The sequence below is a fragment of the Chlorocebus sabaeus genome, chromosome 20, assembly GCF_047675955.1.
Source record: "Chlorocebus sabaeus isolate Y175 chromosome 20, mChlSab1.0.hap1, whole genome shotgun sequence".
Taxonomy (NCBI): Eukaryota; Metazoa; Chordata; class Mammalia; order Primates; family Cercopithecidae; genus Chlorocebus; species Chlorocebus sabaeus.
The window spans coordinates 5,116,997-5,144,607 of NC_132923.1; the positions used below are offsets into that span (position 1 = coordinate 5,116,997).

At 41.4% G+C, this 27,611-nt stretch overlaps 1 protein-coding gene and 2 pseudogenes across 5 annotated transcripts; 2 read left to right on the forward strand and 1 right to left on the reverse strand.

Moving 5' to 3' along the window:
* The first annotated feature begins 3,611 nt into the window (after positions 1 to 3,611).
* On the forward strand, positions 3,612 to 5,002 carry LOC103223796 (small ribosomal subunit protein eS10-like; annotated as a pseudogene).
* Positions 5,003 to 14,049: 9,047 nt separating this feature from the next.
* Positions 14,050 to 20,963, reverse strand: CD1D (CD1d molecule). 5 transcript variants are annotated; one of them, XM_073008245.1, is made up of 7 exons: positions 20,878 to 20,963; positions 17,744 to 18,119; positions 17,183 to 17,414; positions 16,594 to 16,872; positions 15,792 to 16,070; positions 14,907 to 15,012; positions 14,050 to 14,813 (listed from the first exon to the last, which is right to left on the reverse strand). In XM_073008245.1, exons 3-7 carry the CDS (start codon positions 17,196 to 17,198, stop codon positions 14,792 to 14,794), a joined length of 702 nt encoding a protein of 233 aa, XP_072864346.1. In that variant the 5' UTR covers positions 17,199 to 17,414; positions 17,744 to 18,119; positions 20,878 to 20,963; the 3' UTR covers positions 14,050 to 14,791. The 5 variants fall into 5 exon arrangements, with proteins under 5 accessions (XP_072864346.1, XP_072864344.1, XP_007974823.2 ...); XM_073008243.1 differs by having other exon boundaries at positions 17,183 to 17,449; XM_007976632.3 differs by having other exon boundaries at positions 14,907 to 15,015; positions 17,183 to 17,449.
* A 150-nt stretch (positions 20,964 to 21,113) lies between these two features.
* Positions 21,114 to 24,578, forward strand: LOC103223797 (RNA polymerase II elongation factor ELL2 pseudogene; annotated as a pseudogene).
* Positions 24,579 to 27,611: the final 3,033 nt, after the last annotated feature.

The following is a 27,611-nucleotide window of genomic DNA, read 5'->3' on the forward strand; positions in this document are numbered from 1 at the left end:
AAGCAATTTCTGAGTTAAGTATATTATTGCTGCATTTGGGAGTCTTCTAGATTCCAATGTCCCTGCCTGGCCACCAAAAGTGCCAATAGCTCATCTATCTCAGTCTTTGGCAGGCTTTCTTCTCCACCTTTGCCTCCACAAACTGCCACTGCTAAAAGGTCACTCATAAAGGGCCCCCCTCTCTGAAAATCAGTCCTTCTGGACTTTTCTTGCAACTAACAATCTTCAGTAGTTTCATAAATGAGCGTGAGTTTTACAAGATCTGAGAGGTGGGGTTTTTTTATGTTACCATAGGAGCAAATATGTTTCACATCCTTTCACACCCTACACAGAAAATTGTATATTGTTTAAATCATAGCCAAATTGCAGAGAAAATTATGGTTTCTTTGTTTTGTTCATAACTGATCTAATCTTTCTCATAATTATCTCCTACTAGGCTGAAAGGATTATAACATGTAATTATGTTTAAAGTTCTATGTGATCTAAAATTCCATCATTCTATCGTGAGCCCAGGAGCTCCTGCTGCATAAAACATATGCTAATCAATAAATGTGATACATCACATCAACAGAATAAAAAACAAAAAAAAGTATGATCATCTCCATAGATGCAGAAAAAGCCTTTGATAAAATTCAGTATCCCTTCATAATAAATACTGAAAACAAATTAGGCATAGAAGGAACATATTTCCACATAACAAAGGCCATATATGACAAACCCATAGCTAACATTATACTGAATGGGGAGAAGCTGAATGCCTTTCTTCCAAGAACTGGAACGAAACAGATATGCTCTCTTTCACCACTCCTATTCAACACAGTACTAGAAGTTCTGTCTAATGCAATCAGGCAAGAGAAAAAAATAAAGGTTTTCCAAATTAGCAAAGAGGAAGTCTAATTGCTCCCTCTTTGAAGATTATATGATCTTATAACTAGAAAAATGTAGAGACTTCACCAAAAACTCACAGAACTGATCAACGCAGTAAAGTTGCAAGATACAAAAGCAGTCAACATGCAAAAGTCAGAAGCATTTCTATACACCAACAAGGTAGCTGAAAAAGAAATCAAGAAAGCAATCCCATGTATAATAGCTACAAAAAAATAAAATACCTAGGAATGAATGTAACCTGAGGAGTGAAAGATATCTAAGGAAAACTGCAAAATATTATTGAAAGAAATTGAAGATGACACAAACACATGGAAAAAACATCCCATCTGCAAGGAATGGAAGAATTATATTTTTAAAATAGCCATACTACCCAAAGCAATATATAGATTCAATGTAACTGCTACCAAAATGCCAATGACAGCCTTCACAGAAACAGAGAAAACAATCCTAAAATTGGTATGGAACCACAAAAGACCCCAAATAGCCAAAGCAATATTGAGCGAAAGAATAAAGTTGGAGGCCCATCACACCACCTGACTTCAAAATATACTACAAAGCCATAGGAAGCAAACGTCATAGTATTTATATAAAAACAGACACACGGACCAGAACAGAGAACCTAGAAATAAGTCCACATTTACAGCCAACTGATTTTTGACAAAGGCACAAGAACATATATTAGGGACAGGACACTCTGTTCAGTAAATGGAGCTGGTCTACTATTTGGAAGGTCCTTGGGCTCTGCTTCATCCTTTGCATTGAAAACAGTGTGAGATCAATGTGTATGTATGTGATTTGGTTGTTGGGTTGGCTTTGCTTTTTCATTTGTTATTCTCCTTATTTTAAAAGTACATCTTTTCCTCTCACATTTTACTAAATTAATTTCTGCTTTTGAAAAGTTGAGTCTCAAAGTGTAAAAACTAAGCCTTCATTTCTAATGTGGATGTGAAAGTGATTTAACTTTATTCATGCCTTATCTTACAGTTTTAATATCAAATAGGTTAGGAGAGCCCAGGGGAAGTAATGGGGGAGGGGAGAAAGCAATTCTTTCTGAATGAATATATTTTTTGTTGTTTTGCATGTTTAATATACAAATTCCTCGAGAGATCACGGCTTTTGAATGTGCATACAACATTTGAATTGTGCCTACTTAATTTATAGCAGGATGCTTTGGTGTCCAAAAACTTCTGACTTTCTGGGATTATGATAGTAATTCCCAGCCATATTCCAACTTAATTTTGCCAACCATAATTGAACACTGTAAATTACTGACATATTAATGTTTTATAGCACTTGTGTAGTCTAACTGTGACTTTAATTATGTTTGCCAATTATCTGTTTGAAATCAATTTGTATCTGAATAGCTATTGAAACTGTTAAGTTGTACAGATACTATTCATGACAGTTTGTACTGTGCAAGGTGCTTAATAAAAAAACAAACGGTTTGACCTTTGTCCAATAAATCACTTAAGTAATGTCAATAAATCAAGTATAGTATGATGCACTAAAATAAAGTAAAATAAAATATGGTGCCGTGAAAACTTGCCATCCACATGCAGAAGAATAAGATTAGATTCCTATCTCTCACCATATACAAAAATCAAATCAAAACAGAATAAAGACTTAAATGTAAGACCTGAAACTATAAAAGTACCAGAAGAAAACACAGGGGAAATGCTTCAGGACATTGTTTAGGCCAAGATTTTGTGGCTAAGACCCCAAAAGCACAGGCAACAAAAACAAAAATAGACAAATGGGACTATTTTAAACTAAAAGGCTTTATTTGCTCAGCAAAGGAAACAATCAACAGAGTGAAGGAACAACCTGCAGAATGGGAGAAAATATTTGCAAATTATTCATTTAGTAAGGGCCTAGTATCCACAATATACAAGAAATTCAAACAACAGCCAAAAAAAAGAAGGAAGGAAGGAAGGAAGGAAGGAAGGAAGGAAGGAAGGAAGGAAGGAAGGAAGGAAGGAAGGAAGGAAGGAAGGAAGGAAGGAAGGAAGGAGAAAGAGAAAGAGAGAGTGGGGGACGGGGGAGAGAAAGAGGGAGGGAGGGAGGGAGAGAGGGAGAGGAGAGGGGAGGGGAGGGGAGGGAAGGAGAGGTGAGGAGAGGGGAGGAGAGGAGAGGTAGCTTTCCAGCCCCAGAACCAGAAGGGAAGGAAAGGAAAGGAGGAAAAAAAGAGGAAAGAGGAAAGGAAAGAGGAAAGGAAAGAGGAAAGGAAAGAGGAAAGGAAAGAGGAAAGGAAAGAGGAAAGGAAAGAGGAAAGGAAAGAGGAAAGGAAAGGAAAGGAAAGGAAAGGAAAGGAAAGGAAAGGAAAGGAAAGGAAAGGAAAGGAAAGGAAAGGAAAGGAAAGGAAAGTTAAGTTAAGTTTTCCAGCCCCAGACCCGGATCCGGACCCTACAGCTGCCGAGATGTTGATGCCTAAGAAGAACTGGATTCCCATTTATGAACTCCTTTTTTGTTTTTTGGTTTTTTTGAGACGGAGTCTTGCTCTGTCGCCCAGGTTGGAGTGCAGTGGCCAGATCTCAGCTCACTGCAAGCTCCGCCTCCCGGGTTTACGCCATTCTCCTGCCTCAGCCTCCCGAGTAGCTGGGACTACAGGCGCCCGCCACCTCGCACGGCTAGTTTTTTGTACTTTTTAGTAGAGACGGGGTTTCACCGTGTTAGCCAGGGTGGTCTCGATCTCCTGACCTCGTGATCCACCCGTCTCGGCCTCCCAAAGTGCTGAGTATGAACTCCTTTTTAAGGAGGGAGTCATGGTGGCCAAGAAAGATGTCCATATGCCTAAGCACCTGGAACTGGCAGACAAGGATGTGCCCAACCTTCATGTCCTGAAGGCCATGCAGTCTCCCAAGTCCCAAGGCTACGTGAAGGAACAGTTTGCCTGGAGACATTTCTACTGGTACCTTACCGATGAGGGCATCCAGTATCTCCATGATTACCTTCATCTGCCCCAGAGATTGTGCCTGCCACCCTACGCTGCAGCCATCCAGAGACTGGCAGGCCTCAGTCTAAAGGTCTGAAGGGTGAGCGACCTGCAAGATTCACAAGAGGGGAAGCCAACAGAGATACCTACAGGCGGATTGCTGTGCCCCCTGATGCCAACAAGAAGGCTGAGACTGGGAATGAGTCAGCAACCGAATTCCAGTTTAGAGGCGGATTTGGTTGTGGACGTGGTCAGCCACCTCAGTAAAATTGGAGAGGATTATTTTGCATTAAACTTACAGCCCAAAAAAACTTAAAAAAAAAAAAAATCTCATTAAAAACTGGGCACAGGACATGAATAGAAATTTCTCAAAAGAAGACATACAAATAACAGGTATATCAAAAAATGTTCAACATCACTAATCATCAAGGAAATGCAAATCAAAACCACAATGAGATATCACCTTACTCCAGTTAAAATGACTACTATCCAAAAAATAAATAAATAAATAACAAATGCTGGTGAAGTTGTGTAGAAAATGGAACTCTGATACACTGTTCATAGGAATGTAAATCAGTATAGCTATTATGGAAAACAATAGCACTAGTCACAATCGCCAAGATATGGAATCAATCTGAATCCATCGATGGATAAATGCATAAAGAAAATGTGGTGTGGCCACATTAATGTGTACAAACATACGGTTATATAGAAGGAATAAGTTTGGTGTTCAATACCATAGTAGGGTAACTATAGTTAACATGTTGTGTATTTCAAAATAGCTAGAAGAAAAGATTTGAAATGTTACCAGGCACAAAGAAATGGTAAATGTTTGAGGTGACGGGTATGTTAAATACTCTGATTTGATCATTATGCATGTATACATGTATCAAAATATCTCATGTGCCCCATAAATACATACGATTATTATGTATCAACTTAAGAATTTTTTAAAAAGTAAATAGGAGAGGTTATTCCTTATGAGAGGGACAATGGGAAGCAGAAAGGAAGGGATACTAATTTTCTTTTCTGTAAGCATTTGTTTGAATTTTTAATCATATGTATATTACATGATTTTTGTCAATCAGGATTTATCTGCTGAAGAGGCACAATTTATTTTCTTTGTGTCACTAAACTAGCTATTAATTTTTTTTAAAGAAGTGGATAAAGATGTCAAATCAATAGCTTCAGCTTTTATCTTTAAAAGCTAGCAAAAAAAAGAACAAACCAAACCCGAATTAAATAGAAGAAAGAAATCAATGAAAAGATTAATAAAACCAATAAACCTCTAGCCTGACTAATCTGTGGAGAAAAAAAGAGGAACAATACAAATTATCAATATCAGAAAAAGTTATTCAGGTTATCTATTTCTTTTTTTTTTATTTTTCTTTTTTTGAGACAGAATCCCACTTTGTCACTCAGGCTGGATTGCAGTGGTGCCATCTTGGCTCATTGCAACCTCTGCCCCGCAGGTCCAAGTGATTCTCCTGCCTCAGCCTCCCTTGCAGCTAGGACTACAGATGTCAGCCACTGCGACTGGCTAATTTTTATATTTTTAGTAGAGACATCATTTCACCATGTTGGCCAGGCTGGTCTTGAACTCCTGACCTCATGATCCACCCGCCTCAGCCTCCCAAAGTTTTGGAATTACAGGTGTGAGCCACCACCCCTGACCATCTGTTTCTTTTTGGATGAACTTTGGTAGTCTGTGTTTTTCAAGGTGTTCATTCATTTAATCAGAGTTGTTGAATAACTCTGTATCTATTAAAGAAAGTGCGTTTGTAGTTACAAGCCTGGCTAAAAATGTCCCAAGAGTGCACCAAATATACACCCAAAACTGAAAATGAAAAGTAGTCTGAGAAATGTGGTTTTACCTTTCCAGTTTCAGCAAACCGATTCATAGCATCCATGACCCTGTATTTTAGATGAAGTATTTCTTCACCTAGATTCCAATAATTTGGAAAAGAAAAGAGAAAATGGCATCTCCACAAAATAAACTATTTTTCCTCCATTTTGAAAAGCCCTTGAATGACCCACAACTGATTAACAGATTTTGGAGCAAGACAGCCAGCACACTGATCAGGGGAGCTAACAAAGAATTGGTAGATTCCAGGAGGGTGAGGAGTAGAGCCCAAAAAATGGTCTCCAGGGAGTTAGATATCAAGAGTCAGGAAGATGTGCTGTGGTAGTACAAAGTCATACATTAAGATTTTGCCTACTGGCCGGGCACGGTGACTCAAACCTGTAATCCCAGCACTTTGGGAGTCCAAGGTGGGCAGATCACCTGAGGTCAGGAGTTTAAGACCAGCCTGGCCAACATAGCCAAATCCCATCTCTATTTAAAAAAATACAAAAATTAGCCGGGTGTGGTAGTGGGCGCCTGTAATCCCAGCTACCAGGGAGGCTGAGACAGGAGAATCACTTGAACTTTGAACCTAGGAGACAGAAGTTGCAGTGGGCCGAGATTGCACCACTACACTCCAGCCTAGGGGACAGAGTGAGACTCCATCTCCAAAGAAAAAAAAAAAAGATTTTACCTATTCTTTTGAGGTGATAACCAAGAGGAAAAATTTTGTAAAATTTTAGAAAAGTAAATGAAGGTATTATCAGAGTCATATGGTATCTATTGTCATAATGTTGTATCATACTTTCATATTAATTTAAATTATGATATCGTATTTCATCATGCTAAGATGTCACCAACTGTAATTATGCAAATATTTTATGTACCACTAAGAAAAGAAAAAAACTGTCAATTAAACCAACACAGTATTTTTATCTCTTTGTGTTTTAACTTTTCTTTTTAAGTGGTCTTTTGAACTTTTTTAAACAAACATATTAATTATGTGTAATTGTTGTGAATAAACAAAGGAAAATGTAAGAGAAATAAATTGGTTACAGATTCTCAAAACTTAGTAAAGTTGTTCTAGTTCTTTCAAGTCTAAGTTAATATATCTAACTCATGTCTTTCAATGACTGCCCATTATTCCATGGTTTGCCTGTAACAGAAACTGCAAATTGCCTCATCAAATTCATTAGCAACAAAACCTGATTTTTAGTTAGGCATATTCTCACTAATGCTAGATATCCCAGCCTCACTGGCATGTAGCTGTGGTCGCATGAATGCTTCTTATTAAGACAGTAGCAGAAGGCTTGCGTTCATGTCTCCTACTCCTGTTAATTCACTTTAAAAGTGGGGATAAAGGCGTTGTCCTTTTTTCTTCCTCCATCCTGCTACCCAGAAAACTCTTGTGATGGATCACACTTCAGCATTTAGCATGGAGCATAATAACGAGTAACAGAGCAATGAGCTCAACAAAGCCGGGTCCCTATTAACCTCAGGAAGCTAGCCTTTGAGTGCTTACGTCTGGACTTCTATTCTGTAAGAGAATAGAAGTCTTATTTAAGACTTTACTTGTTTAAGCCTCTTTTTTTGGGCGGGAGGGGGGGCTGTTTTTGCCTTAAGCAACTGCACCTAGTCCTAATTAATACCTATTTTCAGTTTTTGGCCACTACTATATATATATATATATATATACACACACACACACACACACACGAAGGGCTGCAACTATCATCTTGTACATACATCCTCAAACAATGGTGCTTTCATTTTAATAAAATATGTTCCCAAGAGTAGGATTTTTGAGTTCAGGGGCCCATTACTTTTTCATGTAAAGAGATTTTTGCCAAAAAGCTTTCAAAAAGCTGTTAAAAAAATAATATATTATCCTCCTTCATTGTTATCAATTTGATAAGTTAGAACGGATATCTCATGATTCTTCTGTGACTACTAATGAGAATGGTTATCTTTGTTATGTTGGCAATTTTAAATTTTTCTTCATGAGTTATCTTTTCATAGTCTTTACCCATTTATTATCTGAGTGTTGAATTTATTCGTATAAATGCATGAGTGACTGTGCTCATTTTTAAGACTAACTAACACTATCTGTCATTTGTAATACAGATATTTTCCCAATTTATAGTTGGTTTATGCCATCTATTGCCTTAAAAACTTTTTATTTGTTAATATATCTATATTTTATTTTATAGTTTCTGTATTTCTGCTTTGATTAAAAATATTCAAACCTTCCATGTCTTTAATACATCTGGAGTTTATTTATGGTTATTCTATGAGGCAAAGTTCCAATTAGTTTTTTTCTACATGAATAGGAGGTCCATCCATTAATTATTCTTTGCAGTAATATGAAATGACATCTCATACATAGATTAATTTCCTTATGTATTGAGATCTATGTCTTAGCTTTCTATTCTTTTCCTCTATTCTTCTATTTGTCAACTTCTATTTTACTACCATGATGTTTTGATGACATTGGCTCTGGGTTTTAATATCTATTATGGCAGATTCCCCATTTTTACTATTTTTTATATGTTGGGGTCATTTTAATACTACTTAGAATTGTATTTAATTTACAAATTTGAAGAGATAATTAATATTTAACTATATTAAATGTTCTAAACTAAGACTATAGCACGGCTTTTCATAAATTCAGAACATATTTATTATCCTTCAGAGGACTCTATACTTTTCTTCATATGGGTCCACAATATTCTTGTGAAAGGTATTCTTAAGTCTTTAAAATTCTTGTTTTTTCAATGGACTATTAATAGACTATTATTTCCCATTTACATTTCTACTTGGTTATTGTTAACAGGAAAAAATTGTTTTGATTTTCATATATTCATCTTTTTTACCTGCTGAAATTCCCTTATAAATTCTACTATTTGTTTTTCCAAATAAGGTTGCTTGGGTTTTCCAGGTACATGGTAACATCATCCGTGAAAAGAGCTAAGTGTATCTATTCCTTTTCCATGCGTGGGTGACATGATGGTCCCTTTGCCTTAACAGCCAGCTCTCAGGCCCAATAGAAGGCTGCTTTTGCTGGACTCCCCAAAGGCTGCAAAGTCAGTAGGCTATTTCAACCACCACATTTTTGAACTCTCTCACTTGGTCTAGGATTATACCACCAACATTACATTAACTGTGTCAGGTTTCTTTTGATCATGGTGGTGAGAAAACCACTTCACTTCTGTTTCTGCTTTACGAGCTTCAGTTCTTTGAAGGTCTATTAGGCAATATGATTTTACACCTACCCAAAACCGTTCCCTATGAGCTAGATTCACATTTTTCAGTTGAAATTTCTCCCGGCCCTTGCCCACCTCTTACCAAGAAGCTGATGTTGCTGTAGTAACTGTGTTACTATTGTTACTACTGTTGAAATGTAGAGTCTGAAATACAGGCCATATATGTAATTTTCCACTTTCCTTCATTTCTAGTTATTTTTCTGAAACTAACAGAATTTAATCTTCTCAGAAAATTCTAACAAGACTGGTTTTACCTTGTTTTTTTCATCTTCCAACCACCGTATGTCCACTATGGGCTATAGATCATTCTATAGTCATCTTACAGTGTTTACTATAGTCTACAGAAGTTTCAGGAATCAGTTTTAAATTCTAAGTCCATCTCCAGACTTCAAATAAATGTCCCCATATAGTCACAGCAATTGTCTCAAAATGCACTGGCTCCAGTGCTGGAGGCTATGATTATCCAGGAGATAGACATGTTCTGTAAAATAATTCTTAGTAATCCCACACAAATCCCACAGGTAATACATGTGAATCTTACAATATCCAACACGCTTTATTTTCCATTAGTTAACGTAATTTCCAACTCTGAGCATCATTCGTCCAGTGGTAGAAAACATGTAATTTTAGTTTTTCCTGATTTCTGTCCCCAATCCAGAACTCTTAACTCTTATACTCACTGACACTCATTTGTTAAGCCATACTGATTATCCCTGAAATAAACATATCACTTTCTGCACAGCCTTTTAAGACACAGTAGCCTTTCTGAGATTTCTGTGCCACAATTATAAGTATGGGTGTTTTGCTAAGGCTACCCATGACCTGTTGTCCAGCAGAACATCACAGTCATTCTCTCTGCGTTTTTGTCCCCTCCCGGATAGTGTTGCTGGAAATAACACAGAATGACTGGGAAACTATTTCTGTTTTCTATCTTGCCACATTCTTCCCCTGAGGCAAAGAGAAATGTGTAAATATCTTACATAGACAAGGAGGAGAAAAGAGGAAACATGTAAGAAAAGAAATAAATGCATATGTTAAAATGTCAAAATATTATCCAGCTATATAACTTTAGGATTTTTGAAAAGAAGGTGTATTAAAAACTAAATAAAAAGGCCCCAAGAAAGCCAAACCAGGCCTGGAACAGTAGCTCATGCATGTGCTCCCAACCCTTTGGAAAGCTGAGGCAGCAGGACTGCTCGAGGCCAAAAAAATGAAGACCAGCCTGGGCAAGGTAGTGAGACCTCCCATCTCTAAAAAATAAAAATAACTTAGCCAGGAATGGTGGCGTGGTCCTGTAATCCCAGCTATTTAGGAGGCTGAAGCAGAGGGATCTCTTGAGCCCAGGAGTTCGAGGCTGCCATGAGCTATGATTCTGCCACTGTACTCTAGCCTGAGTAACAGAGCAAGACCCTATCTCCAGAAAGAGAGAGAGAGAGAAAGAAAGATATTTTCCTACAACAAAAAACATGTAGAAACTCATCAAAATATATTAAACAAGTGTTTTCAGACATTGAGAAAAACAGAAAGTGAGTGTTGTGATACTGAGTATGGGAAAATAATCCAGGTGAGCCTTTCATTATTCCCTGCCTTTCCACCTAGAGGCAATTTTCAAATCACATCACAGGGAGTGGGAAGCGAGAAGACATATGTGGCCTGAGAATAGGGTCCAGGCCACAAAGGAAGAAGAACCAGTTTAAGCAACTGCACAGCACAAAGCACAAATAGAATGAGCAAAGTTTGTCTGAGCCAGTCTCAGTTTACACCTGTCATCCTGCTTAATGATTACGAGCACCCTCTCAATTATAGTTACCCTAAGCAACAGAGACCCCAGGGGATGAGAGGACAGGATACACTAAGAGTGGGGCAGCATCAACTCCAGATTGGATAAAGAAAATGTGGTACATATACACCATGGACTACTAGGCAACCATTAAAAAGACTGAAATCATGTCCTTTACAGCAACATGGAGACAGCTGGAGGCCATTATCCTAAACGAAATAACATGGGAACAAAAAACTAAGTATCACACGTTCTCACTTATAAGTGGGAGCTAAACATTGAGGACACATGGACATAAAGATGAGAACAATAGACACTGCAGAACACAAGAGTCGGGAGGGAGGAAGGGGGGCAAGGGCTGAAAAGCTACCTATTGGGTACTATGCTCACTATCTGGGAGACGGATTCATTTGTGCTCCAAACCTCAGCGTCACACAATATACCTTTGTGACAAAACTAAACATATATCCCTTGAACCTGTAATAAATGTTGAGGCTGGGTGCAGTGGCTAATGCCTGTAATCCCAGTACTATGGGAAGCCGAGGCAGGTGGATCACGAGGTCAGGAGTTCGAGACCAGCCTGGCCAAAATGGTGAAACCTCATCTCTACTAAAAATACAAAAATTAGCCGAGTGTGGTGGTGTGCGCCTGTAATCCCAGCTACTTGGGAGGCTGAGGCAGGAGAATCACTTGAACCCGGGAGGTGGAGGTTGCAGTGAGCCGAGATCACGCCACTGAATTCCAGCCTGGGTGACAGAGCAAGACTCCATCTAAAATAAATAAATAAATAAATAAATAAACAAACAAACAAACAAATAATTGAAGGAAAAAAAGTGGAGCAGGTACTTCCAAGGATGGTTTTGGCAAAAAAGAACATCCATTCTCAGCTCTTAAAGAAAGAGCTACGCTGCAAAGCAAAGTGGGCCAACTCCATGCCATAGACTCATAAGCAAAAGCAAATTCAAGTAGTAGCTTTGGAAAGTTCACAGATTTCTGTGCATAGCTGAGAAGACACATGTATCCTCCTGAGTCCAATCAGGAAATGGAAACTCCACCGTGAGTTAAGCAGAGGAATTTTAACAGAATTATTAAACATAATAAGAAAACAATTATAATATATAAGAAAATTCAACAAAAAACCCTAGGGTGGAAGGAGAATATCCAAAGAAGAGCAACTAGGAAGTGTGACTCCTCCCCAAGGCTGGGGCGCAGATCTTATTGGAGAAGGCATGGTTCAGTCCCATACCTTGGGGAGCAGAGACATTCACAGGTTTACCCAGGCCAAAGCTGGCCTGAAGTAGCTAGACAAGCTGGAAGAAACCATCCGGGCTTGAGGCAGGGGCTTGCAGAGGAAGTACTGCTCAGTGGAAACGTCCAGGCAGGGGGCAGATTAAGCACAGGTGATGTGAGGGTCTGCAGATAGAATCGTGTACTGGGAGGGGCAGGGACCACAAGCAGTGCCACACAGGATGTCTTCACAGCCCCTTCATTGACCCACCATACAGCAGCTGGAAGCTGCAGGAGAGCCCCTTCCTCCTGCTGTGTCCCTCCAGGGCCCTGTACTGAAAAAGCTTAACAGTGTGCTGATTTTAAAGGAGAAAGTCATTGTGCTGACTTTAAAGGAACTCTGTTCATTATCACTGTGCCTATTAGGAAGAATGAATTTGGAGCAGAGTGGTAATAAATTGACAATCAGCACAACACTCAATAAGAAACAAGATATTCATAAAAAGAGTATTAACATGTTCTAAGATGAATTCTCAGGATTTTCTGAGATATTTGGAACTGAGTATTTATTTGAAGGAAGAAAAAATTTCCTGGAGAGATAAGCCTTTATTTTCTAAATAAATTAAAATTGTTTAAAGATGAGTCAGAGCTACCATAAATTCATGCAGAGGCGTTTCCAAAAGGACATCAGTAGAGAATTTAACACACGTGCCCTCAGAATGCAGCAAGGCCAGTGGGTTTGGTTCACAAACTTGACACCGCTAGAGGAACCTAAGCTGAAGAGCGCCACCTGAGGGCGATGTGGTACCAAACACAGCAACAGCCTCCACATCTTTTAAGGCAATACACACTTGAACTCCACAAGTCCAGGAGACAATCAAGACAGACATTATTATCCTTCTTTGGCACAGGAGGAAACTGGTTCAGAGGCTAGAACTCCAGTCCCTTCAGCCAGTGCACTTGCTGGTTCACCTCACTGCCTTTGTTTTTCAAAACCCTGCTTCAAATTCCCCTCCCCTCCAGGACCCCTTCCCTGACTGACGCCAGGCCAATCTCCTTTTCACTTAGCATTTTGAGGAAGTTGTTGTATAACACTGCACAATGCCTAAGAACAGTGGTTCTCCAACTTTAGCTAAGCATCAGAATCACCAGGGGGCTTGACTATTGAGCCCGCTCCCAGACCCAGAGTTTCTCATTCAGCAGGTATAGGATGAGGCCCAAAACAATTTACATTTCTAACAAGTTCCCAGGTCCTGCTGAGGCTGCTGGTCAGGTTACAATTTGGGAACCATTGATTTAGAAGCTAGCACAATTTTTTTTTTTTTTTTCTGAGACGGGGGTCTCCCTTTGTCACCCTCAGAGTGCAGTGGCACAATCATAGCTCACACTAACCTGGAATTCATGGGCTCAAGGGATCCTCCCACCTCAGCCTCCAGAGTAGCTAGGACTACAGGCGCTCACCACTATGACTGGCTAATTTTTCAGTTTTTTGTAGAGACAGGATCTGACTATGCTGCCCAGGCTGATTTCAAATGCCTGGCCTTAAGCAATCCTCCAACCTCAGCCTCCCCAAGCACTTGGATTATAGGTATGTCCAAGTGCTTTGGGATATGTTGAAGCTAGCAGAATCTTCTCCCATATCCTAAATTCAGATGTGCAAGTCTAGTACAGAGAGTGTGAAATGTCACTTTTCTCAAACAAACACTCTCCAACAGTTAAGTCTCACTTATTTTTTCTGGGTGTTCAGGGACCCTGACTGCCAGGAAATTACCTCCCAGCAAGGCAAACATGATTTTGGTGTCCTTATTTCTTTGGCATCAGAAAGGTCTGCTGTTCCTGTAAGTTTCCTGCTCTGTCCTCTCTAAGATAAGAACACAGCATAGCTGGGTTACCATCACCATTATCGCTGCACCTCACGCTTGCCCAAGTGGTGGCCCTTTCCCTGCACTGTCTCTTTTAATAGCTATAAGTAAAGGAGACTGCTATTGCTGCTGTTGTTGTTTTGGGAAGGAAGGGATGCCTACACGACAATCTTCTTCCAAGGAAAAAAAGGGATGACCATTTGAGAGAAATATCCCTACTCAGAGTAATTTTTTTCAACATAATACACATACACTATGATTTCTCTTCATTTATTAATTACACCAGGTAAAAATGTGAGACGCCTCTGTTTCTTATAATCTAACTTTCTTTTAAAGAGGAAATGTCCTTCTTCAGTCGTAAATCCAAATTTACAATAGAAACTGTGTCCTCCAACTGCCAATATGACATCCAGGGCAAACTTTTTATAAAAGAGACACAAACGCCTGGGTTTGTCATCAGTCAGCAGGTATGTATTTGGATGTCCCACATAGTATTTTGTAAAAACTTGAGTCAACCTTTTAAAATCAGGCATGTTCGCACAAAAATCTAGATTTCCAGTTTTCTTGAAAAATGGTTAAAGCCAAACCAGGTCCTGCTGACTTTACACTTGACAACAAGCAAGTGCAGCTGATTCCTTTGGATAGGACATGTGCGTTCGTTCCAGTTCATTGCAGATCCCGTCACACACACTCACACCCCAGCTCTTACCTGCTTGTCCCTGGTAGGTCTTCAGACAGAAGTTTGCAGGCATCTGCCCTTCTGATTTCACAGAGCCATTTGGGCTTATAAACTTGTAGTGTAATTTTTTTTTAAAGAATTTAAATTCTTTTAGATAAGTGTTAAAAGGTATGATGAAAGCTGCCTTATGACTGCTCTCTACTTTTTCAAGGTATCTCTCCTTTCATCTTCAATTCCCGAGCAGACCAGGGCTGAAGTCCTAGGAACCTGAGGTCCAGAGATCCTGGGTTCCAGAGACACAGATGTGGCAAGGCAAGTCACAGGATGCCCTGATAGGAACTGTGAGAGAATAGAAAGGGAAAGACCATTAAGGAAAAGCGGAGCCAAGAATGAAGGGGAGAGAGGTTGAGGAAAGGGAAAGGGGAGACTTACGTTTGCCTCTTAAACCGGAAGGTAAAGCCTACAATGAGTGCAAGGAGGAACAGCAAGCATGCCAGGACTGCCAAGGCGATCAAGCCCACGGAGGTGTGGCTCCCACCTGCTTTGGAGGAACATAGGCTGTCTCTTAGCACAGGACCCCTCCCTCTCTATATCCAGTCCCCTGGTCTAGGCATGTGTGAGGGTACCAGGTGCTTCTTATTTCCTCCTCCATTTAAAACACCGATTTCTATTTCTCATAAGTTTAGATTCCCCATCTTGTTTTCAGTGCCTGGGCATCCCAAATTCAGCCCACTTTGGCATTTGCTAGTGTAGCATGGAAGGAAAGGGCAGCCGCTTTGTAGCAAGGCAGACCTGAATCTCAATTCAGCCCATCCACTTTCTATGTGGCTCCGGGCAGTTAACCTATCTCAGCCTCCACTTCCTCATCTATGAAATGAGAAGAGCAGTACTTGCTTCAAAGAAAACTGTGAATGATGAGATGAGATACTATAGGCAGATTCATCGGCCCCTACACAGGAATCACTCAACCAACCAAGCTATCTTTGCTAACCTGCCTTCCCAAAGGCCTGGCTCCCTTTCTGCCGAGGAATGAATCCTCCTGGAATTGTTTATTCGCTGCCTACTTCTGGATCCTTGAATTTTGTAGTCTTGTTTCTTCTTGTATACAGAACACTTTACCTCAATCCTTTTTAACTTTCAGGTCTTTATTTCCCTCCTTCCTGTATCTGGAACCCCTCTCTCTATCCCTCTTATTGGGGGCCTCATCTCCTAAACTCTTCTAACCTGGGTGTATCAAGCCACATCCTTCCCCAGTGCCTCCCTCTATGCCTGAGGACCACCTCCTGCCATTTCCAGTGGGGCCCAGCTCTTTCTCACCCCAGTAGAGGACGATGTCCTGGCCCTCTAGACTGCTGTGCTTCACCCGACAGGACAGGCCAGCTGCCTCCCCAGCAGCCACCTCCAGGGTTGCTCGGAGATACCATGTCTCGTCAGCATTGGGCAGGATGTCCCCTCGCTGAGTGCCCTGCTGCTCCTGCTCACCCCGCATCCACTTCACCCACACCGGCTTTGGGTAGAATCCTGAGGCATGGCACACAAGCTGCAGATGGCCAGGGCCAGGACTGGGGCCACGGGACAGCCAGGCCTTGGGCTTCACTGTATCCAACAAGGGAACGGGGGGGATCTTAAAGTGAAAACTGCATTAGAGGCTCCAGGCCTCATACCAAGCTTATGCCCCCGGCATGTTCACTTCTGGAAATGAAGTCTCTCACAACTTTCAATCCATTTGTCCCACCTTCTTCAGGGTGCCTCTCCTGATACTTTTTCTCCTCTGGTCCCAGCCTCCTATAAATGCCCCTTATCTGTTTTCCTATAATGCCCTTTGTTTGGAAGTAACATATGTAGCCTATTTCAAACATTGCATTAATTAACATCCCCCCACCAAGTAGGGATCCTACCTGCCTGACACCTTTCACCCCCAGTTGTTCATTAACTGAATTCATGGAACACAAGAGGTGCTCAGTTGATGTCTGTGAAATGAATAAATACCCTCACCCCTTATCCAGCCCCTCTTGGGCCTTCCTCTTCTTTGAATGCTCAAAGGGATGAGAACCCTGGAATGGAAAAGCCTGTTTGGAGCCCTGAAGTGGAGTGCAGGGAGTAAGGAAGACAGGCTGACCTTGCTTCTCCAGTTCCGACTTCCCTGACTCAAGGAGGCCACTGACAAATTGAGGGCAGGTGTCATTAAGGAGCCACTGCACTGTTTCCCTCGTCCACTTGTCCTGGTTGAGCACTTGGATGGCCAAGTTTACCCAAAGTGGGGCCTCTTGGGCTGGCTCCCAAGAAGTTCCTTGGAAACTCAGGATATCTCTTCCTTGAAACGCTACACGGAAGAAGTTATGTGAGGCGTTTCCAGGGTGCACCTCACAGCCAGCGGACACCTGGAGCTCCATGGGATCTGTGGAGAGGAATGGAAAGAGATCAAAGAAGGGTTTGAAAGACTGGGAGAGATGAAAGAGAAGAAATTGATGTGCAGGTTATAATGGGGACCCAGACTTCAGGGAAAGGAGAGTAAGTGACCCGGCGTAGGCAGGAACGAGGGACACTTTGAAGAGTCAAAGACTGGGACATCTCCAGGTAGAAGGGAAATCAGAAGAGGGTGGACAGAGCAGAGAATCTCATCAGGTGGTGCCACAGTCTCCCAGTTGAGCTTCTGTGGCCATTCACTCCCCTTGGGTACTGGCCCAGGATCCTATCCCTCAGCTCACAGGCTAAGCGCAGCATTTTGGCGAATTCCTTCACGTCCCTGGTGAAGCTGCTTCGATAAACCCGAAATACACGCTGCAGCGCCTCCCACTGCTGGTCGCTGAACGTGCCCTGGGACCAAGGCTTCAGAGAGCGGATGGTGTCGGAGTCGTTGCTCCAGCTGTGCGTCTGCAGCTCCCCCAGCCACGCCAAACCATCGGTGCGCGTCCAGTTGCTATTGGCGAAGGACGAGATCTGGAGGCAGCGGAGGGGGAAAAGCCTTTGCGGGACTGGGAGAGAATGAACATTGGAGGCGCGTTGCAAGTGGCCGGGGGAGCAGCCAGCATAAAGAGAAAGAAGAAGGAAAGAAACAAGAGGAGATGAGCTTCAGGAGGGGGGCTGATGCCAGCGAACTCTGTGCCGCGGTGCCTCTCCCCGGAGCCAAGAAGTAGCGAGTTTTCTCTCTGGATCGCGCCAGTGCGTCCCTGGTCTCACCCATCCCCATCAGGTGGTGCCCTCAGTCCCTGCCAGCTCCCTCTCTCCTCCCTCCCGCGAGCGCACCCAGTCGCCCTCGTTCCACCCACCTTCAGCGCTTCCCCAAGCCTGGAGGAGCGCCCAGAGCAGCAGAAACAGCAGGCACCCCATATCGCCGGGCGTGGGGACCTCGCGGAGTATCGCCGGGCGTGTGGGCCTCGCGAAGTTGCGCCGCGCCCCGCCCTCTGACCTGCGCACTCCTCTCGCCTCCTATTCTGTCTGCTCACGTCCTTTTCCGCTGGGTACCAGCCAATTCCCAAGCCCGGACCCCGGCAGCCCTCCTGCCTCGGCTTGTCAGCGGTTTGCTGCTTCTGCTGAAGGGTGTCCTCGCCCTTAGCTGTGCAAGCTGCAAAGAGGTCGGGGTCCCAAGAGTCCTGGCGCCGCCGCTCACTTCAGTAGGTTTCACAACTGGCGTGTCTCAATCTCCTGTTTCAACGGAGACTTTGGGTCAAAGTGTGGCACGCTTTACAACCATTATTTATGTTTTGGAATCAGGACATAAGGTTGTGTCTGTGTTACAATTCCAACCATGGTAAAAAATGCAAAGGGAAAAAAGGAGCAAAGTCCTTGCTTTAGCAGTAGATGTCTCTAGGTGGAAGGACTGTGAGTGATCATACTTTGCTTTACATCTTTCTGTTTTCCAAAATTTCTCAAGTGCAAGTATCACATTTACAATAAAGTAAAAACATGAAAATTAATTTCCTCAGTTGCACATTGAGAGGATTGGATTAGGTTGGCTACAATTCTTTACAATTGTCATATCCCAGGATTCCTCCACCTCAGTGTTCCCTAGCCTCTCTTTCCCCCTGTCATAGTTCTTGCTCTCCCCTCCCCGGCCTCTGCGTTGTCTTCCCTCCTTTTCGGGGTGTACCCCCAGACTCTCTTCTTCCTCCTCTCCTCCCTGGCCTCTGTCGGCTTACCTTCTCCTCTGGCTCCTCACTCATTCACTCTCCAAATATGCGCCTCTGTTTTAAAGAATAAGTGTAAGAGGACAGTGTGTACCTGGACAGCCAACTCCCCACTTCTCACACTGAAAATAAGAAAAAGTGACCAAAAATCGTGGTTCCAAGGCTTAGCTCACCTTGAGGAAAAGACTCCTCTTTGGCAACTCAGAACCTGGGCTGCAGCCTGACACCTCCCTCTCCCTCACTCTTTTTAATCCAATCTATCGCCAACTCATCTCTATTTCACTTCTTTTTAAATACCTCTTGAACAAGTTCCTTTTTCTACATTTCCACTGTCACCATCACCCTAACCTTTTGCCTGATATCCTAAAGTAGCATTCTTGGGGTAGAAAACAAAATCATTAGCACAGCCTGCAAGATTCTGCGCCCTCTAGCCCTGGTGTCTACCTTTTGACATGACCTCACACTCCAGCATCATTTGCTCTGTACTTTAGCCTGGCTGTTAGCTTTCAGTTCCCCCACTCTGCAAAACCTCTTCCTACCTAAACTCTCTGCACAAAGTTCCCTTTGCATGAAAGCTCTTGACCTTCTCCTCACCTCACCCCCTCCCAATGCCTAGTTATTTCCACTAAGATATCAGTGTCTAGGTCACTTTCTCAGGGAAGTCTTTCCAGATCTGCCAGACTGTGTGACCCTAGGCAGGAGAAGTAGGGCAGTCCCCACCTCCACTGCTTGTACACTAACTGGCTTTGAGAACCTATCCTCTCAGCACCTAGCAGAGCTTCTAATTATAGAAATGGCGATATGTCTGTCTCCCTCTGTGTCCTCTTCTAAATCCACTGGAGAGGTGCGGGAATGCAAGGATCATGTCTTCATAATCTGGTTCCTCCCATTCTGCTAATGTTGATGTTTCCCTTCTCCTATATCCTGTTGCAGCAAGAGTTCTAGAGAAAATAGGCTACTGTACCACACTCTAGGCTGGGATCTTGTGGACAGCCCTAACCCAGCCTATCTAATTATGTGTAATTTGCCCAGAAAAGCTTAAAATAACATAGCAACGTATTCTTGTAACAAATAAGGTGTTAAATGATTAAATTTGGATACAAAATTGCCTAAATAATGGATAGGAGGGAAGCTATGAGGATGGAAGTAAAAAGAAGAATAATTATAAGAATCGGGGGCAATATTTTTAACTTTACATTCTTCAAATTTCCAAGCTCCCTTTAAAAACTTGAACAGTTCTGTTTAGTTTATGTGGATCTTAAAAGTTTTAAGTGCTAATATTCTTGCACATTTAAAGACAAGAAGCTGGTTTGTGTGTGTGTGGTTTTTGGTTTTTGTTTGTTTATCACCAGAGGTCAGGCAGTATTACCTTCAGAAGTTAGGGCTATCTGGAGTTATACCAATATTTTTTGCCAAAGGTCAGTTGAGTTAGACACTTTTTGGCTATTGAAACTTTCACTGCTTTTTTTCTGGGAAAGAAACCATTGAATTATGAAATGTTTTGCAATATGTTACCTAAACAAAATCTTTTATAACAAGACTGACTCAGAATACCCTAGCACGAAGAGATGGTGATTTACTCAAAGCCTCAAAATAAGCCCATGGTGGGTACTACATGATCTCACTTATATGTGGACTCCAAAATAGTAAAATTTATGGAAACAGAGTTAGGGTAGTGGTTTCCAGGAGCTGGAGGGAAGGGGCAAATGGGTTAATTTTGGTCGAAGGATTTCAGCCTCTCAATTTTGAGAGGCTAACCAATACCTTGGACTCTGTCACGATCATAAGGGATTTACTTGGTTTCAGCTCAGAATTCACAATTCACAGTTTCAAATTAGTTGGAATCTTATGTGCTTTCTTCATGTTTTTGTTATCTTAACCATAAGGAGACCATTTAATATACAAAGGAGAGCTGCATATGAGAATTTAAGACTCTTGAGAGGATACAATACATAAGGGAAACTTTCATAATAGCTATCAGCACGATACCAACGAACTAAATAACTCTTCTTAATAGGACTTTCCACAAGCCAAACTGATCAAAATTAAACAATTCAAAGTTCAGTCAATAAAGAAACTTCAACGGTATTCAAGTGCAATTGGTCATAGTCTTTGTTCAGAGCATAATGGTGATCAAGGACCATAGTTTGCTGTAAAATGACCTGATTTAAAGAGGTATTCGTTTTTGTAAGTAGCCTGATAATACAAAGCACAGTAACCTGGAGATCTACTAAAAGAAACATAAGGATTAGAAAACCTTGTAATAGCTTTCTTACCTCTCGGACGTCGGGTCCCAGGAGGAAAACTCCAGCGACTTTGGGCCCCGCCCCCGTGAGGGTGGAGGGCGGCCGATGAGGGCGGTTCTGAAGGGAATTAGACCAATGAGACGAGCCCGGGGCGGGGCGCGGGGCTCTAGCAGTGGCGGCGGCTGCAGAAGTCCAAGCAATCGGGGCCGCAATGGAGGCTAGAGCTGGAGCCGCGGCGGCGGCGGCGGCACCGCGGAGAGTTTAAGATGGCGGCGGGGGGGCAGCGGGGCCAGAGGGAGGAGCAGCGCTATGGGCTGTCGTGCGGCCGGCTGGGGCAGGATGACATCCCTGTACTGCATGTGAAGCTCACCGAGACGGCGATCCGGGCGATCAAGACTTACCAGAGCCACAAGAATTTAATTCTTTTCGACCTTCAATTCAGTTCCAAGGACTCCACGGGCTTGTCAAAATTCCCAAAAAATGATCTCCTCAATGAAGTTCATAACTTTAACTTGTATTCGTCAAATGTGGGCAAAGACAACCCTCAGGGCAGCTTTGAATGCATCCACAAACATTCTCCAGCTCTGGAGCCTCCCAGCTCAACTGCCTGGGATTTATACAAGACTAAAATTACAGTGTATGCAACAAACGACTCGGATCAGATGACACGAGAAAGAATGACCCAGGCAGAGGAGGAATCCCGCAACCGAAGCACAAAAGTTATCAAACTCGGTGTACCATATGTAGGGAAAAAAGTGCCAATTCGGAAAGCACTTCAAGCTGTTTCAGATACAGTTCCTGAGAGGAAACGGTCAACCCCCATGAACCCTGCAAATACAGTTCGAGAGACACACAGCAGCAGCAGCGTCTCTCAGAGGCCATACAAGGACAGGGTGATTCACTTACTGGCCCTGAAGGACTGCAAGAAACTGGAGCCACTTGCTAGACTCCAGAAAGATGGTGTCAATCAAAAAGACAACAACTCCCTGGGAGCAATTCTGCAACAGGTAGCCAATCTGAATCCTAAAGACCTCTCATATACCTTAAAGGATTATGTTTTTAAAGAGCTTCAAAGAGACTGGCGTGGATACAGTGAAATAGACAGACGGTCATTGGAGTCAGTGCTCTCTAGAAAACTAAATCCATCTCAGAATGCTGCAGGCACCAGCCGTTCAGAATCTCCTGTATGTTCTAGTAGAGACGCTGTATCTTCTCCTCAGAAACGGCTTTTGGATTCAGAGTTTATTGATCCTTAAATGAATAGAAAAGCCCGAATATCTCACCTGATGAACAGAGTACCACCAACACTAAATGATCATTTGAATCCTACCAGTGAAAAATCTGCTGCAGGCCTCCCGCTGCCCCCTGCAGCTGCTGCCATCCCCACCCCTCCACCGCTGCCTTCAACCCATCTGCCCATCTCACATCCTCCTCAGATTGTAAATTCTAACTCCAATTCCCCTAGCACTCCAGAAGGCCGGGGGACCCAAGACCTACCTGTTGACAGTTTGAGTCAAAACGATAATATCTATGAGGACCAGCAAGACAAATATACCTCTAGGACTTCTCTGGAAACCTTACCCCCTGGTCAGTTCTACTAAAGTGTCCAAAGCCTATGGAAGAAAACCATTCAATGTTTCACAAAAAGTCCAAAAAGAAGTCTAAAAAACATAAGGAAAAGGACCAAATAAAAAAGCACAACATTGAGACTATTGAGGAAAAGGAGGAAGATCTTCAGAGAAAAGAGGAAATTGCCAAGCTAAATAACTCCAATCCAAATTCCAGTGGAGGAGTTAAAAAGGATTGCACTGCCTCCATGGAAAGTTCAGCAACTGAACTCCTAGATTATTTGATAAAATGTATCACTATCATCTCCTATGAGCAATGCCAGAATTATAAGGATGACTTCAATGCAGGGTATGATGAGTACAGAGCTTTGCATGCCAGGATGGAGACTGTAGCTAAAAGATTTATCAAACTAGATGCACAAAGAAAGCACCTTTCTCCAGGCTCAAAAGAGTATCAGAATGTTCATGAAGAAGTCTTACAAGAATATCAGAAGATAAAGCAGTCTAGTCCCAATTACCATGAAGAAAAATACAGATGTGAATATCTTCATAACAAGCTGACTCACATCAAAAAGCTAATAGGTGAATTTGACCAACAGCAAGCAGAGAGTAATGGCCCTAGAACTCTGCTTGGACCAGAAGATGTGAATAAACTTAAGCTTATTTATTTAAAATTCCAAAGGAGTTGCTCTAGATTCTAAAAAGGTGAAACTTTGGCTGTTCAAAGTTTCAGTATTAGTAAACTTGAGTTACTTTTTCTTTTCCATTTTACTTTGCTTCTCTGCATTTCGAAGCTGCTCTTTCTGGTCCTCCCCACCACTCCACTCCCAAGACTTGTGCTTATTAATAGAAATAATTTTTTAGGTTTTGGGGATCCATTGTCCACATTTCAAGTCAGTTTTTTTTCCTCAAAAACTTGTGTTTGTTATTAGAAATGATTTTTTAGATATTGGGGATCCAGTGTCCAAACTTAAAAGTTGTGTGTGTTTAAAAAACAACAGTAATGTGCAAGGTGAAATGCTTTTGGGTAAACATAAGCCTATTTTCTGACCTTTCTTAATGCAAACTCTTTGCCTTAAATGGTAGAATATTTAAAATTTGCACAAAATTTAAAAAATAAACATTATCTTGGAGAGTTAAAAAATAGAAAGGTTTATGTGTATAGATTCACATACACATATGTATATACAGGCTGACTTGATCTAGAACGTTAAATCCGCCCTGCAAGTTAACCCCCCATTGCAATGGTTGCCTTAAGGTGTTTGCTAGTCCTGTACGTGGTGTGGTTAATCATCAGCTACACTGCTTGCCACTTGATTAGAGCAATGGGAAGCATATTGTGGCCTACCAGCATCTGGAAGTGTGTGCTCGATCTGTATGTGTGCAGAGGTGGTGTGGATGTGAGCGTGCATGAAGGAAAAAAAGCTGCTACATCTAGTAGGCCAAACGCTCAGGTTAAACAACTGACGAGTGTTACTGTAGGGTGTTTTAGTTTTGTTTTGTTTTTTCTATCAAATTGCAACTTTCATTGTGGAAAACAAAAGCATTTCCATTTCAACAAGTTTGTCAGCTTTATTAATGTTGGGCAAAAATTGATATGACATGAAAATGAAACAGATCTATAGTTTTGGGACAAAATTATAAAATTAAATGTATAGGTAACCCATTTATGTACTGCTATAAAGTATTTTTTGAAGAGAGATATGCAAAGAAGCTATTACCTACAATAAGATGTACATTTAAAGATTTTTTTTTCATCCTGGTGCCAGGAATATAAAAAACAGTGGATATATTTAACCATAACATACTATGATTCATCAAACAGCACAAACTTTCATTTCATGGAGTTTATCTGTTGACATTGATTTAAACTGTCACTTGTTTTATCATGTGGGAACATAAGTTATGTGGTCAGAAATATAAGGATTTTGAACTAATGTTGATTCAAGTTGTATTGTCTTACTGTATTGTCTTTTCAAAGTGCTGCCAGTTGAAAAGGGAAGCATTATGTTTACAAATCTGTTTTGAAATTTTTGCCAAACTTTTGATAGTGTCTTTAATAAAGATGTTTGTCTGCAGCATCCAGAAAAATAAATAAATTTGTTGTGGAAAAAAAAGAAAAAGAAAACCTTGTAATAGCCAAGTTTGCCATCCACTATGCAGGATGCCTGCAAACCAATTGTTAGCTGCTCCTGTATACACATTATGTGTCTTTCCCATAAAAAAATAAAAAAAATAAAATAAATTCCTTAATGTATTTGGTGGCAGCATCTAGAGGAACAGCAATGTTAGCTACCTTTTTAAGTAAGTGTCAGATAGCAGTAAAATCAGAGAAAAGATAAGTGCAACATTCAGTTTTGTTCAGCACCACATACAACGCCCAATAGGGGCAAAAAGGAGATCTAAGGCTATAAGATGTTTCCTTAAGTGTTTTAGTTAAACAAAAATGTTTTAGAAAGTGTCTTCGACCCTGGAGGTCTCATTGGCTCCAAATTCAAGACTTTTCCCCAATTTAAACAGATTGGTTTCAAACTCCATACAACTGGTACCCCACTGCTGCCAACAGTGGTTTCCAATCAGAAACTTGATTGGAACCTTTTCTCAATAGAAAATAACTGATCTTCATCTGTTTTGAGGTTGGTTCTAATTTCAGTTATTGACCTCTTTGGCCTGTGAGTACCCTGGGAAATTTCAGGCAGAGTTTTTTGGAAGGCAGGAGTGGGCAAGACCAAACAGAAAGATCCAAACCAACAAGGAGGCACAACAGAGTACACAAATTCTCCACAGACCCAATATAGGATCTCAGGGACTGAAAATGAGGTGAAAAATACCTACTGGTGTTTGAGCAGAGGTCAAGTTATTAATAAATTTATCTGCCCATAAGTCAGCGTAGCTCCTGAACAAGGTCCAGTCGGAAACTGACCTTTTTGTGGTCCTTTCATAGCATACTATAAGGGTGCATAACCACATTTGGTGGAAAGACACCTCACTACATTTAATCTAGCAACATCACATAAGCAATTACTCTTACCCACATAGGTAGTCCCCAGGTCTTGAGTTTGCAATACCTGGAGGCACAATATCCCTTCTGCAGGCATCACTTGGATAGATTTCATATACTTGGTAGTGATTAGGTTAATTATTGGAAAGGTTATGGTATTGTTTCCATTGAAGGCAAGAAGCCAAATAGCAGTGATGCTAGAATATCAGGGATAGCTTTCCATTCTTCCTTTGAGATTTCAGGTGGACTGTCATTGGGAAAACAAAGAGGCACTGGCATTAATGGAATTGTTTTATCATTTGGGAACATTAGTCTACAGGCCCCAAAATTGCTCTGGTTTCTTGCTAGAACATAAGCCTTCACTAAAGCCATTCATAGATTATGGTCCCACGGATTTTCCGGTAAGAAAAGAGAAGAGATTAGAATGACAAGAAACACAGTAAAAAAGACAAGACTTTTGTGATACCACAGAAGTCTTGATCATCAATCTCAGGAAAGCTGTCCACATCTAGAATGCCATCTGCTTATGGCCAAATCTTCTGTAGTCAGCTTCACCTTAAGATCTCTAATAGGTGTAGTTTCAGGAGTCTCGAGGGCCCATTTTGAGTTAAGAGATGTAGATCCAAGGCTTAAGGCCCTGAAGTTTGCTGCAGAAAACTTGGTATTGTCCCCTTCCATTAGAGTTCAAGAGCCGTCTTTCCCAGGTGTCACTTCCAAAAGACCCATTTTCTGAGTTTTAAACGGTGAAAGATCTGATTATCATCATTTGATGGGCCACAACAGGCTTCTTTAAGCTGGGGAAAATATGCTTTGGGATAATGCATTAAAGCCTGGCACTACTGAGCCATGTCAGAGTTTATAAGAGGGGCCAATACCTGAGTTTCCATTATTAAAGGCATAGGTATTTCAGTAACTATTCCATAAGAGGTCAATGTATGTTTTCCAGTGGTAGTGGATCTAATTGCCATCAACTGGTAACACCTTTGAATAAAGTAATTCAATCAATTCAGTTAGCCGTATCTAATACCATTGTGTTTGAAATATCTGATTTGACTGACTTATAATTTGATCAGTAAAGTGGATTCCTCTGTTGCTGGATATTTTTCCAGGGATGCCCCATAAAGGGAACACATTTTCTAATAATTTCTTTTTTTCTTTCTTTTTCTTTGGTTTTTAGACATGGGGGTTTGGTTCTGCTGCCCAGGCTTGGTTGTAGTGGCACAATCATAGCTCACTGCTGCACTGAACTCCTGGGCTCAGGCTCAGGCAAACTCCCACCTCAGTCACCACAGTAGCTGGGACTGCAGGTCATGCTACCATGCCTGACTAATTTTTTTGTTGTTGTTCTTATAGAGATGAGATCTCAGTGTGTTGTTTTAAACTAGAATGGTTTGTTGTTCTAAAATGAGAAGAGTAAAAGTATAGGATAAAAAGTGAATGAATGAAAAAGTTGTAGAAGGTTTGTGAAAGATGAATCTTGTGAAAGGAATTTTATGTGTGATCAAGCTGGCGAAGATTAGAAGAGAATTAGTTCTATTTTTGCTGAGGCTGCAAGCTGATCTTGAACTCCTGGCCTCAAGTAATCTTCCTGCTTCAGCCTCCCAAAGTCCTGGGATTATGGGTATGAGCTAACATGCCCATGCTAGCCATGAGCTAACATGCCCAGTTAAGTTATTACTTCTTAACTATCATCATAGCATCAGCTTTTCTACATGGGAAAGCTTTTATACAATCAGAAAACATGCAAAGTATTACAAGAACATTATGACACCTCATTGAGGGTAGAAATTGAAATTCACAGTCTATCTGTGAAAGTTCAAGTGATCACGCAAATGGTAAAAATACACCACCTAAAGTTTGATTGTCTTATCAGAATTATGGGTTTGACAAGCCAAACATTTAGCACTTTTAGAAGAGTCGCCCCACCAATATTTTTTCACAATTTGGATCCTTTTATCTCTTCCATGATAAGTCGTGGAGTGCAGAGCTTTTGATAATGAAAGCTTTAAGAACTCAGGAAGAAGCAGGTAGCCATCCAGGCTCTCCAAGAGTCTATGCTTACTATTGGATTTACATCCTCTTAAATGTCAATTTTGTTTCTCCAATTCAGGTGCATAGCATTGTTTGTTAAATATATTATCATAGGTAATTTGACTTAACTCAGTCTTATGGGAGTTCATTCAAATTGTGTATCT

Coding starts and splice junctions, on each gene's coding strand:
- CD1D (XM_007976632.3), bottom strand. CDS start 17,804: ATGGGGTGCCTGCTGTTTCTGCTGCTCTGGGCGCTCCTCCAGGCTTGG. Junction 16,071..16,593: donor GTCGGAACTGGAGAAGCAAG/GTCAGCCTGTCT, acceptor TGTTGGATACAG/TGAAGCCCAAGGCCTGGCTG. Junction 14,814..14,906: donor TTCCGGTTTAAGAGGCAAAC/GTAAGTCTCCCC, acceptor ATTCTCTCACAG/TTCCTATCAGGGCATCCTGT.